Source organism: Neoarius graeffei, chromosome 1, assembly GCF_027579695.1.
Source record: "Neoarius graeffei isolate fNeoGra1 chromosome 1, fNeoGra1.pri, whole genome shotgun sequence".
Taxonomy (NCBI): Eukaryota; Metazoa; Chordata; class Actinopteri; order Siluriformes; family Ariidae; genus Neoarius; species Neoarius graeffei.
In genome coordinates, this window is record NC_083569.1 from 62,107,994 (window position 1) to 62,122,315 (window position 14,322).

Below are 14,322 nucleotides of genomic sequence, written 5' to 3' on the forward strand. Positions count from 1 at the left end.
GGTCCGTTTTTCTCTTGTAAATACGCATGAAGAATATCCAGTGAAGTTTTGGTAGCCTTTAGGGTGTTCGGCGCGTCCGTCTCTTTAAATCTTTGGCTTTTAATGAAGCAAACCTCGCGACCATGTTTATGTACAAACTGTCCGAGTCACTCACTAGCATGGAAGTTTTACATCTCCGATGTGTCCCTTTTCCAGTTTTTCCATGTCTGTTGGTATGTTTTTCTCTTGTAAATGTGTGCGACAAATACATAATGAAGTTTTGGTAGCCTTTTGGGTGTTCAGCGTGTCTTTAGTTTCAGTTATTTATTTTGCGCTTAAACCAAGCACTGAATTAGCCTCGTCTTCTCTCTCTCCCGGCCGACAAAGAAGCGATGTCTGCATGCGCAGCAGAAAAGTTGTGTCACTGGATATTTGTATGAGCTCTGACATGTGTTGTCTTGACAACGTGCAATATTATAACAATACCGCATGCTCATTCTCCATTGGGAAAAGTGGCATAATACATGGAGGACAAGCCATATGATAATATTGCATGCCATCAATAAACCCGCTAGAAGGGAACAGAATACCTGTTTTTATTCCACGGAAAAACTGGCCAGTATAATAATTCACATTTTTTTCACGGTCTGGTTTCCATCAAATCATGCGCTCTGATTGGCTCGAGAGCGGTCCGAAATCCTACGATCCGGACCGCGGTTAAGGACCTTTGGCGACTCGCTCGGTCACAACAACAAACATAGTAGCAATTTTGTGTCAATATTTATTTTCGCATTTCTCAGGAGAATAGCATTAATTTTACAGCATGGATAGCGATAACGACAGTGTTCACAGTGAAAGCGAGTTTTACCACCCTGAGGAAGACGAAACAAAAGAAAAACATCTCAGGTGAAAGCCGAAAACCTGTAACTGTTGCTAACGCCGAGCAAAAACATGGCTGAATCCTGAATGACTCAATTTTGTATAAATGGAGGACGACATAGGCGGCAAAACGTAGGGTTTTTTTCCTGTCATAGAAGTGCACTTGTATACCGAGGAGGAAGCCATTTGCATTACAGCCGTAAATGAGGATTCAAAATGGCGGCTCGCCTCGGCTTTGTTTTCCCTTTCGGGCGCTCTCGTTTTCTGTTAGAATTTGGTAAAGAAAAAAATACTATATTATTTACCAGCTTAAGGTCGGTCCGTATCATGAAATACCGTGACCTCGGCCTTGAAAATACTGACCTCGGCCCAGAGGCCTCGGTATTTCACAATGCGGACCTCCCAGCTGGTAAATTTACACACACACACACACACACACACACACACACACACACACACACACACATTTCCCCCCCATGGTGTTTTAGCAGTAACAATATAAACGGCGATATGAAAACCATACTATTCAACACCATCTTTCTGGCTGCAAGTCACACCAGCATACAGTCTTTGAACTGTGCAAACACACACTGATGCAATAAAAAGTAAAACTTAACCCTGACCATCCTCAAATACTAATCTATACCAGTTAAGTAACTTATTTATAGATATTACAGTAGAAGCTCCTTTCCTGGGGATTTTTCTTCCTCCTCATCTAGAGTTGGAACTCTGCTTTCTCGTTTTACGTGCGAGATGCCCAGATTGCAGCGCATATGTAAGCACTACATTGTCAATATCACGGGATGACAGATTCTTCTCATGGGGGGGAACTGGACCAATATATCATGGACGATATGATAAGGCACAGCCCTAGTTATAATAGCAAAATTGTAACTTCAATAGCATTACCAGGGAGCATCACGATTCTCAAAACCAAAAACATGAAACACAGATTATCAGGTCTAAACTACAATGTCCTCCTTTTTATATCATATTAACTCTAAGTTCTCATCTCATTATCTCTAGCCGCTTTATCCTGTTCTACAGGGTCGCAGGCGAGCTGGAGCCTATCCCAGCTGACTACGGGCGAAAGGCGGGGTACACCCTGGACAAGTCGCCAGGTCATCACAGGGCTGACACACAGACAACCATTCACACTCACATTCACACCTACGGTCAATTTAGAGTCACCAGTTAACCTAACCTGCATGTCTTTGGACTGTGGGGGAAACCGGAGCACCCGGAGGAAACCCACGCGGACACGGAGAGAACATGCAAACTCCGCACAGAAAGGCCCTCGCCGGCCACGGGGCTCGAACCCAGACCTTCTTGCTGTGAGGCGACAGCGCTAACCACTACACCACCGTGCCGCCCTAACTCTAAGTTAATTAAAAGAAATTGAGCAACTAAATAATTCAAAACATTAAGAGCTAAGGATCACTGGCCAATCAAGACACAAGCAGGAAGTTAATGCTGAGTGTTAAGGTCATAAATTCTCCCCAAAACACACACAGACGATACAGCGGTTATAATCATAGCCCAATAGTGTATGATCCCAAACTGCGCCACTATAAAACTGAACCGGTTTCCTTCAAGTGCAGAGAGGGGAAATGTGGGGAGTGGTTGCACTGCTTTGAGTGAGTATTTGACATCCATCTCTGCAGCATCCAAAAGATACAGGAACCTCGCACAGCTCTAAATAGGACTTTATCCGTGAGGGTGATGCATGGAGGCAAAGGACTGGGATTCAATTCCCTTCCATCTAAACAATAAGCGCTTCATTGAATTTTGGTTCTATGTACAGAAACGATCAAAATCCCATCCTTTATTCTACTGGCAAATGTAAATAATAGAACTACTGACACCAACATTCACACCAAATCACATACATGCTGAGCAGACACAGACCTGTTTAATGGCAGTCTCTCCAATTTTGTCCGAGTGTTTACGTATGCTCTCCAGAAAGTCTTTGAGGTCAGACATGGAGACGTCTCTGATGTGCGTGCGCAAGATGGGGATGTTCTCAGCCATGATGGCGCAGAAACGATACTGTCCCGCCTTCGGCAGGCAGTTCTGCTCCAACTGCTCCAACGTGCACAGTGCAGGGTAGTATCTGAACACACACACACACACACATACAAAATGGTAAGAGAGCCATAATAAAGAGAAGTCAATTTCTTGTACATTCTGAAATGGTGGTGTGTTAATATATAAAAGTGATAGTGTTTTAGCTTTGAACGCTGAAACTGACAGCATTATTATTAATCATCCCACATTCAACCTATTTGAGAAATCTGAAGTTCACAATGCATGTGAGAAATAACATAAAAGAATTGAATTCCAGCCTTAAATCAATAGTCAACTCTCAGTGCGTTTTAAAAATCAAGCAGATACACATCACCATTACACAATATTTCATGATCTACAGAGAGCCACTCCTGGCCGACCTCCGCTCTCTCTCAGGGCTAATGGCAAAACCAAAACAGACAGAAATGATAAATAAAATAAAACCAGACGCAAGATTTATAGTCTACAAGTTGCTCATCTTTGGGTCAGAAAAAGGACAAGAAGGAATAGAACACCATCTGATGGCCAACTTTAAATTGTTACCAAATCTATTTGCGCACAAAACACAACAGGCCCAAATGCTGTACACTTCTGAACAAGCATTAAAAGCATTTGTGAGGGAACACTCGTCTGGCGTTCTCACGCTTTATTCACTGGATCGCAATAATAACAGATTTGGAGTTCATCTTGCACAACTGCCTCTCCTCTGGTTTATTTGTTCTGATCAGACAGGGCTGCGATCTGCTGCTTATCTCACAACTGGCTCAAACTAACAAACTCCGTTTCTTTCACTAAATAGCTGCCTCAAATTTTCTCTTTTGGAGTCTGTGGGTCAACAGGCGGCTTCGCGAGCTTTAGGCCAAACTGCAGCACAAAGCTGGCAGACTCGGTTAAGTAATTCAATGAGAACCATAATGTATTTTTAATAACAACCTACATGGCCAATATTTAAAGCATACTATTTAAAAAAGTCTAAATACATCTATAATGGTCCTGAACGTTGCTGTGAAAGAACAAATTCTACAACTGTGACAAGTTAAAACCGGATTGTTGTGGGAACGCACTATGAGTTTTATTTAGTCTCTGCTGCCACCTAGTGCGTATTAAATCAGACATACTGCATACTCAACCTCTGTTAAAGGAGTTGCCATGGTAACAGGCCCCCCCACAGCAAAACTCATTTAAAAGGCTTTTTTAAAATAAGAAAAAAAAAAGTAACTTATTGATATATTAGCAAGACACTAGTTTCACGACATGAACGCAACGAAATGTTATATCCGACATGACCACATTTTTATTTATTTTTTTTTTTACCCTGAGACTGCTCTAGAAACAAGACTATTGAGCTGGACTGGTTCAAAGCACTTGGTGGGGCTAAAAACAACTGCACACCTCTGTCAGATCTTTGTCTCAGAGCTCAGGCTATGAACTTTAAACATCTTTAACAGGGAGTGTGAGGATGGTCACTTGAGTTTAGCAAGCTTGGGCATTAACAGTGAATACAAGGTGTTGTGAATTGCGCGCACGCGTGCACACACACACTTCCAGCAGTAATCCTAACGCCAAGTATAGCAATAATTGCAAATTGCTATCAAAGGTGATGTAAAAAGATCACTGGCAAAACACTTTAAATTGATCTTGTTTTACACACACACACACACACACAAAGTAGGTATATGTGAGCATACAGCAGTGAAGTGAGCATGTGGAGAAACTGTCTCACATGACCGCACAGTTCTGTAGGCACTGAGACACACTTTTTGCCCCCTTCCCTTTTATTCACAGACAAAAGGCAGACACAGAGAGAGAGACAGACAAAAGGCAGACAGAGAGAGAGACAGACAGACAAAAGGCAGACAGAGAGAGAGACAGACAGACAAAAGGCAGACAGAGAGAGAGACAGACAAAAGGCAGACAGAGAGAGAGACAGACAAAAGGCAGACAGAGAGACAGACAAAAGGCAGACAGAGAGACAGACAAAAGGCAGACAGAGAGACAGACAAAAGGCAGACAGAGAGACAGACAAAAGGCACGCATACACAGACAGACAAAAGGCAGACAGAGAGAGACAGACAGACAAAAGGCAGACATACACAGAGAGACAGACAAAAGGAAGACATACACAGAGAGACAGACAAAAGGAAGACATACACAGAGAGACAGACAAAAGGAAGACATACACAGAGACAGACAAAAGGAAGACATACACAGAGACAGACAAAAGGAAGACATACACAGAGACAGACAAAAGGAAGACACACAGAGAGACAGACAAGGCAGACATACACAGAGAGAGAGAGACAAAAGGCAGACATACACAGAGAGAGAGAGAGACAAAAGGCAGACATACACAGAGAGAGAGAGACAAAAGGCAGACATACACAGAGAGAGAGAGACAAAAGGCAGACATACACAGAGAGAGACAAAAGGCAGACATACACAGAGAGAGACAGACAAGGCAGGCAGACACAGAGAGAGACAGACAAGGCAGGCAGACACAGAGACAAAAGGCAGGCATACACAGAGACAAAAGGCAGGCATACACAGAGACAAAAGGCAGACATACACAGAGACAAAAGGCAGACAGACAGAGACAAAAGGCAGACAGACAGAGACAAAAGGCAGACAGACAGACAAAAGGCAGACAGACAGAGACAAAAGGCAGACACAGAGACAGACAAAAGGCAGACACAGAGACAGACAAAAGGCAGACACAGAGACAGACAAAAGGCAGACACAGAGACAGACAAAAGGCAGACACAGAGACAGACAAAAGGCAGACACAGTGACAGACAAAAGGCAGACACAGAGAGACAGACAAAAGGCAGACACAGAGACAGACAAAAGGCAGACACAGAGAGACAGACAAAAGGCAGACACAGACAAAAGGCAGACAGACAGAGACAAAAGGCAGACAGACAGAGACAAAAGGCAGACAGACAGAGACAGACAAAAGGCAGACACAGAGACAGACAAAAGGCAGACACAGAGACAGACAAAAGGCAGACACAGAGACAGACAAAAGGCAGACACAGAGACAGACAAAAGGCAGACACAGAGACAGACAAAAGGCAGACACAGAGAGACAGACAAAAGGCAGACACAGAGAGACAGACAAAAGGCAGACACAGAGAGACAGACAAAAGGCAGACACAGAGAGACAGACAAAAGGCAGACACAGAGAGACAGACAAAAGGCAGACACAGAGACAGACAAAAGGCAGACACAGAGAGACAAAAGGCAGACAGACAGAGACAAAAGGCAGACAGACAGAGACAAAAGGCAGACAGACAGAGACAAAAGGCAGACAGACAGAGACAAAAGGCAGACAGACGGAGACAAAAGGCAGACAGACGGAGACAAAAGGCAGACAGACAGAGACAAAAGGCAGACAGACAGAGACAAAAGGCAGACACAGAGACAGACAAAAGGCAGACACAGAGACAGACAAAAGGCAGACACAGAGAGACAGACAAAAGGCAGACACAGAGAGACAGACAAAAGGCAGACACAGAGAGACAGACAAAAGGCAGACACAGAGAGACAGACAAAAGGCAGACACAGACAGACAAAAGGCAGACACAGAGAGACAGACAAAAGGCAGACACAGAGAGACAGACAAAAGGCAGACACAGAGAGAGAGAAAGGCAGACAGACAGACAAAAGGCAGACACAGACAGAGAGAGAGAGACAGACAGACAAGGGGAGAGGGAGAAAGAGACAGACAGACGGACAGAGACAGACAGGAGAGAGAGAGAGAGAGAGAGAGAGAGAGAGAGAGAGAGAGAGAGAGAGGGAGGGAGGGAGTGTCTTAACACTCTATGAAAATATAAACAGTAAATTAAAGTAAAAAAATAATTATGGCTTTCAGTCCAACTGAAGTCCACATCAATCGCCCCTAAAGTTCCCATATTAAATTCTTACCTTTTGGCCCTCATCTGTTCCTGCAGTCTGCTGTACATTTCTAGCACTGAAAAATAAAACGAAGGAAAGCTGTGTGCACACTGCATGACAAAATAACACGCATTTAAAAGAACTGTACATACACTCTTTTTCTACAGCGACTTGTCAAAGCATATTTGCCATGTTTAAATGTTCCTTGAATTCTGTAGCATATTCAGTCCAGTTTTCCTATGAACAAAGTCAAAGCCTCCTGGGTCAGCTATGTGCAAGATACAGAGACAGGGAGTAAAGACCAGGGACGTACCTGGAAGACAGTGCGTGAGTTTGTCGATGGTGGTGGCAATGTTCCTCTGTTGCAATCGGCATCGTCTCAACTCGTCCATCGTCGCCAGTAGCTACAAAACGTAGAAACCGTGTCAGATCATCATGATTCCACCTTGGCCATCATTTCAACTACGTTAAAAAGAGCTACAGGATGTCGTCATACCTCCTTGCCATTGTTCTGCAGTTTCTGATTGGTTTCAGTCACCTGACCCTGCAGAAAAAAGTCAAGAACTCTAACTACACATCTCAAAGTTTCTCACCCACCATAAAGTCTTACACTTTAACAAAGAAAATAACTTCAGTATTATACACCACTCTTAACCTCACAGTTCTTGAAAACTAGAGAACCTTGTGCTTTGTCCATGTTCCTGGCCCCTTTATGATTCTGTCGCTCACCTTGAGTTTCTGTGCTTCTCCACGAACTTTAAGCAGCTCTGTGATGGAGTCCACAAAGCCCTGGAAGTGATGGTTGCACATCTTCTCGATCTCGCGGTCGTGATTGCGAATCCGCCCCTCCAGCTTCTCCATGAAGAACCCATGCTCTTGTCCATCGTACACAGATCTATGGGGAAAGGAAAAGGAGAGAAAAATAAAAACCTCACCACACTGCTTTTTTTTTTTTTTTAAGATTTTTTGGGGGCTTTTTCACCTTTATTGGATAGGACAGTGTAGAGACAGGACAGGAAATGATCGGGAAAGAGAGACGGGGAGGGATCGGGAAATGACCTCGGATTGGAATCGAACCCGGGTCCCCGGATTTATGGTATGGCGCCTTAGCCACCTGAGCCACGACGCCCCCCCACTGCACTGCTTTTACCATTAATTTAAGTTAACCTATGTAAATACAGCTTCAGTCAAAAAGTCTGGACACGCCACCTAATTCAATGTCTTTATTTTTATTAAGTCACTTCACGTCTTAAAGTAACGATGGATGTCGTTTCTCTTTACTTAGTTGAGCGCTTCTTGACATGAATCACTACAGTTGTAGAATAGGGCTATTTACTGTATTTTATTTACTGTTTGATCTCAAACACATTAAGAAGGCAAGAAATTGCACCAATTAACTTTTGACGAGACACCCATTAACTGAAAAGCGTCCCAGGTGACGACCTCATGAAACTGGTTAAGATAATGACAATAGTGTACAAAGCATCAAGATAAACGGTGGCTACTATGAAAAATCTAAAATATGAAAACCCTCCGTTCACTACTCCCTATATAGGGAATTACTATATAGAGCAGTATTTCTTAACTGGTGGGTCCCGACCCAAAACTGGGTCGCGGAGATGTCCTGGGTGGGTCGTGGAGGGATGGTGTAAAAAAAAAAAAAAAAAAAAAAAGTATTCTTTTCATGCAACCACTTAACATTGACCCCAGAGCCACAGAGATAGGCTACCTAGGACCATTAGTTGACCCAAAACCTTTATTTTGATGTCAGGCCCATGCCTGTTTTTGCCATGGAAATAGAATATTTTGTGACATGTATCAATCATTTGAGCGGTAAAACGTTAGCTAGCTGTCATGGCGAAACGAAAATACGACCCGAGTGTTTGAAATATGGATTTAGCTATGTTGGAGACAAAGGCATCCAGAAACTCCAATGTGTGGTGTGCAGTGAATTGCTGGCATATGAGAGCATGAAACCCTCGAAACTGAGACGTCACTTGGAGACAAAACACCTGACTGTCAAAGACAGCCCAGTTGAGTATTTTGAGAGGCAACGCCAGGAATTAAGGACTTCGCAAATGCGTCTAACTTCAGCATGCTCCACACAGGTACAGGCACTCCGTGTGTTGTACTACGTTGCCCACCGCATAGCAAAGACCAAAAAGCCCCACAACATAGCAGAGAACCTCATCTTACCTGCAGCTATTGATATGGTCAGAGAGGTGGTAAACTTGAATGTAAAAAAAAAAAAGTGGGTCGCAACCTAATGACCATAGGGAATTGTGGGTCCCAAGGCCAGACCAGTTAAGAACCACTGATATAGAGGACTATATAGTGAGCTCATTGATGAAATGAAAAATCGCTTCCGGACACTAATCCGTCGCGCCGTTATTTAGGTCGTTACTGTCGCACAATTAAAACGTGTCAGATCAGCCGGCTGGTGGGTTTTCAAAATTTATACACGCGTGTATTTTTGTGATAAATCCATATTATACTGAGCGCATTTCCCATATTAATCAATACAAAGTACCTGCAGCTTTCAGTTCTTTTTAAAATCAAGGCTGAATACTTTCTTCTTTGCCGCTGCCTTGTATTAAATCAAATTTGAGACTTTTGATTTGATTTCTTTCAGTGTGACCACAATGCATGATGGGATATATCGCTTGGTTAGTGACCATTGGTTGTACACTACTTTATGTGATGCATTCTGGGATACTTGGAGTGCGCTATACAGGATGTAAATAATCCTCACTATACAGCACTACAAAATGGCGTCCTCAATATATCGTGCCCTATATAGTGAGTAGGGAGCAATTTCAGACACAGGGAGGGACTGTTTAACACTTGTTTACCACACAATTCCATACGCGCTCCAGATGTTATTTAATAGATTTGATGGCTTTGGTACTGGTCTATAATCAGGGATGAGAATGGGACATTTAAAGGGGAACAGAGGGCAATATATAGAGTAAATATAACAATAAAACACACATTGATGAACCTTATTCAAGACTTAAAGTTTTTTGTTCTAAGGTTGGAAAGTTATAGTGTTTTGAAAGTAGCTCGAGCAAACTATTTCCGCAGTTTGAACAGCCCGCCATGATATTAATTTTATCCAATCAGAATGCACGTTCATTATCTCTGCGTAACACTCATGACGTATGTATGTGCCCAGTTGTGAATCGGAAAGTAGGATGAATTGTAAGTGATCGGCTACACAATGCCACAGTGTGTTGCTTTCGGGTGTAATAACAGGACCGATGGAAAGCATAACGATCCTCCAGACGTGTCTTTTCACTCGTTTCCGCTGAAAAACACCAAGCGAGTTCGAGCTTATTTCATCACCGGAGTCGAGAGTACCTCTCCTAGGTTCAAACTGGTACCCTTCTAAGCCATAGCCTGCTTGCAGTGTGTCTTGCGGGATCTCTTCGTATGATTCGACAGAGCTGTCGCTTTCACTTGATGCGCCCGACGCCATGATTACACGCTTCTCTCCTAGTGCAGTGGGTAGCGCTGACGTCACGGTCTTTTAAAAATGGCGAATCTTGTGCCGTTTAGCGTACCGACTATTATATTTACAATTACCAAGATATTTCGTTGTTTTCTAGTATATAAATTTCATAGAATACTTAAGAATACGTTACTTTGTCACATCAGCAACTGTATATATTATATTTGGTACCCCTTTAAAAAAAAAAAAAAAATTGAAATGTCTGCCAAGGGCAGACATAATGCACGCAAAGCGTGCATGGGGGGGGTTTCAAAGGGGGGTGTGCCCCCCTTTGAGCATGGAAAATTTTTATAAAATGCACTAAGAAATGGTGACCTCTGATGACTTCTAACATTGAAAATAAAGGGAAATCATTACCTTTGAAAGCTTGAAATATCTTGAAATATCCAATAATATCTTAATCATTTTCCCAAACTTCTGAAATATTTGCAAACAATTGTATTCTGTGTGAAATAAATATCAAATAGACTATTGAACTTTCAAGTCAAATTCAAGAAATAATTATAAGTAATTGATGTTTGTGTATACATTTTCTAAAACATAAATAATCAATCAATGGTTAAATATAAATTTTCTAAAACAATTTTATATATATAACATTTTATTTCAAATAAAAATCCTTTATTTTGGTGCTTTAAAAAGTGCTTTCACATAGGAATTTGAAATATATTTTATAAATAAGATAAAAAACCTCACCATATATTTACAATCTATAGAGATTGAAAAATGTTTGGAAGCACAGTATTAGGGTGTTTTCACACCTGGTCCCCTTTAAAGGAACCAGACTCAGTCCTCTTTAAGTGGACCAAAAAGTGGACCAAGAGAAAAAGAACTCAGTTCTTTTGTGTTCACACTGTGAATTTATTACAAAGAGGACTGGGTTCTCTTTCTGGTCCAGTTAAGCTTTGATGGGGCCTCAGTCCTCTTTCTGTTCACACCAGGTCCTCTAGAGCCCTCAGACCCCCAGTGCACGGAATTCTGGGTAATTTTCTCTTGAATCAAAATGTCTGCTGCCATGCTTGCCCTGCTGTATTCTTTGATCAAAATAGTGCGGATTAAGGAAAATAAATTTATTCCAGCGGCTGTGGCAAGTTCCAAAAGGAAGTTGAGTTTCCCTCCTAGTCACGTGACCAACTACGGCAAATGAAGAAGGTTAAACTACAGTGAAAAAGGCGAAGTGAACCCGGTGCGCTTTTTGTTCACAATGCGCAGATTAGGCGAACCGTACCGTTGATTTTTAGTGAACCTCCTGAGGTGGTCTCAGTTCGGTTCACTTTAAAGGGGTCTGGGCACGCTTGGAGTGTTCGCATAGGTGCAAAAAATGCCGAGTCATCGATCTGAGTTTGGTTAGATGGCTGAAAGGGACCAAGTGTGAAAACACCCTTAAACACCAAATGTCACATAAAATGTCAGCACCATAGACAAATTTGAAAATTTCAATTAATAGAAATAGATGTTTAGTTTGTTTATTGTTTTTTCACCTTCTTTCTAACCATCTCTTCCAGAATATTTTTCTTTCTTTTCTCTTTTTACTGAGAAAAGGAACAAAAGATGTTGCAGAGGGTTTGGTAGATGGTAATGCAGTTGTAGATGTGGCTGCAGGATTAGTAGAACTTGGTTTAGAGCTAGATGATGGCTGAATAGAGGAAGAGGTTGACTGCTCAACAGGTTCATTTGTGACAGCAGGTGCCTTGGCAGATTTCTTGACAGCAGTTGTAGATTTGACAGATTTACTTACATTTGACATCTGACTCTCACTTGTGTATTTTCTCTTTCTAGATAGTCTATGTTTTTGTAGGGCTTTAAGAGCTTTTGCTGATACATTTCTATTGGCCTGTGCCTTGATCAGAACTGATTTTTTTAACATTAACTTATTTTGTCTGAACTCTCTTGCTTGTCTTTTTTTCTCTAGCTCTTTCTTGTATTCAGCAGCAGAGTTCCTCATGTTTGATCACTTAAGAAATGATCAAAACCGTGTACGTATAGCTTGTTTCTCTGTGAATTGTAGAAGTGAGATGAAACTAGCGCCAAAACGTTGCTGGAAATCATCATGAGTTGTCGTTAGCATAAATATTGAAGAAAGCGGTAACGATTTCCGTTATCACAGCTGCAACTAATTTTGCGATGAGCGCTGCCGAGAGATGCTGGCGGTCGGTTGGTCGGTCGGTCCTGCCTGCTTGTGCCACCACAAGCCTCGCCTCGCGCCGACCCCTCCCCGAAATTCTCTCAATGGATTTACACGTTTCACAAAAATGACATTTTCAGCGGGAAAAACTCGGAATTCCGCAGATCCGAGGAAAATTCTCATCCCTGTACAATGTAGAAAATAGTCCCAACACAAAAAAACCCTATGAATGAGTAAGGGCAGGGCTCGAAATTAACTTTTTTTCTTTGTGTCCCCCAGTGGTCCCGAATGGAAGCAATAGTGTCCCCATTTTTTTCCCTCTCTGAAATAACCAGTGGTTAATATTATCATATGAAGTTACTATTATATTTGTAACTATGCGATTTTGAACCCTTTATATCATTTTTACAATAAGTCACAAGACACAAGCGACACATGTCCTATACATCATCTACTTCAAAATTACAGTTATTGCATTTTCAGTTTATTAAACTTTGGCGATCTCACTGTATGAATAGATACCCGTTTATTTAAAGGGGCCAGCTAGCTCATTCAGAAAATGTTTCAACTCCCTACATCTGCAGTACACTTTAGCTGAAAATAAGACCCCTTTTATGTTCATTTCATCTACTTATACCTTGAATATCTGTTGGCACTTATAAGGCCAACTTATAATTTTCACCATTACCGTTATCCATTTTTATGAACTTTCCGTTATCCATTACCGTTATCCATTTTTATGAACTTTCCGTTATCAATTTTATGAACTTTCGCTGCGGAAACGTGGGTGCAAATGTTAGCAACATCAACACAGTGCCAGCAGGTCCGAGCCTAGTTGTGCTGCTGACTGACTAAACTTTCTAAACTAGAAAGACACCAAGAAAACTCACTTATTCTGTTGAACGGTATCTTCCGTCAATATCATCCACATCATTCCTGTTGTATTTTATAACGTGTCTAACAGTGTTCATTAAGTTCATTCAGTTGCTCGCGTTGCCTGCAGACCAGGCGATGACACTTTGGATCCTGAAGGTCCCGGAGACGTTATGTCTGGGCTTTCAGTTTCTTCCCCGCGGTCGGTCCGCTTCAACCACTTCAGCATTTTTGTTCTGGCAAGAGTCGGCGCAGCGTGTGCGGTAGCAATTCCATTCCAAGTCCATATAATGCGGACTCCGGCCGAAGATTCTAGAACAGAATGCGCTGCTCTGTAGCCTACGGATGCAGGTGCATCGAAAGTGTAGCTACTATGTATTTTTCGCTGTTAACGTTTTAAAATTAAAATTGACAAATTAGGTGAATGTCTACGTATGTGTTACGGCCTTGTAAATAATATTAATGTAGAACTTTTTTTCTAGATCTATTTTTTTCCATTGTCCCGGGATTGTCCCAGATATGATAATTTTGTGTCCCGATGACATTTTTTATGGTCCCCGGGACGTCGGGACACCGTTAGTTTCGAGCGCTGAGTAAGGGTGCGCAAACTTTTGACTGGTACAGGGAGTAATTTGTTGCCATATTTAACATGAGCCACTCACACCTCTCAACCACCAGAGGGCAGAGGGACATGGTGAACACAGCCAGCAGTCCAGTTTAAAACGCCATACGGTTTAAGACAGAAAATTCTCAACCAGTAAAAGCTAAACTCAACAAAAATTACACAAACATGGCATTTATTAGATACACTGAGATATTTGGAAAAAATTAAATCTCCAAAAGGATGTCAATTTAGGTTTAAAATGTATTTTTAAATCGCAACCAAGTAACCACGGTTCATATATATATATATATATATATATATATATATATATATATATGAATGACACACCCCACACACCAGGACATTAAAGTCCTTCAGATTCCACCCATG

At 41.9% G+C, this 14,322-nt stretch overlaps 1 protein-coding gene across 4 annotated transcripts in view; it reads right to left on the bottom strand.

Moving 5' to 3' along the window:
- Nucleotides 1-14,322, bottom strand: part of exoc6b (exocyst complex component 6B) — a 241,432-nt gene that overhangs the window by 148,672 nt on the left and 78,438 nt on the right. For all 4 annotated transcript variants that reach the window (XM_060936134.1, XM_060936143.1, XM_060936117.1 and 1 more), the window contains exons 2-6: nt 7,549-7,714; nt 7,316-7,363; nt 7,133-7,223; nt 6,850-6,895; nt 2,767-2,971 (exon numbers count right to left, since the gene is read on the bottom strand). In XM_060936134.1, coding sequence (XP_060792117.1) covers nt 2,767-2,971; nt 6,850-6,895; nt 7,133-7,223; nt 7,316-7,363; nt 7,549-7,714 — 556 coding nt within the window. The remainder of the gene's footprint in view (nt 1-2,766; nt 2,972-6,849; nt 6,896-7,132; nt 7,224-7,315; nt 7,364-7,548; nt 7,715-14,322) is intronic.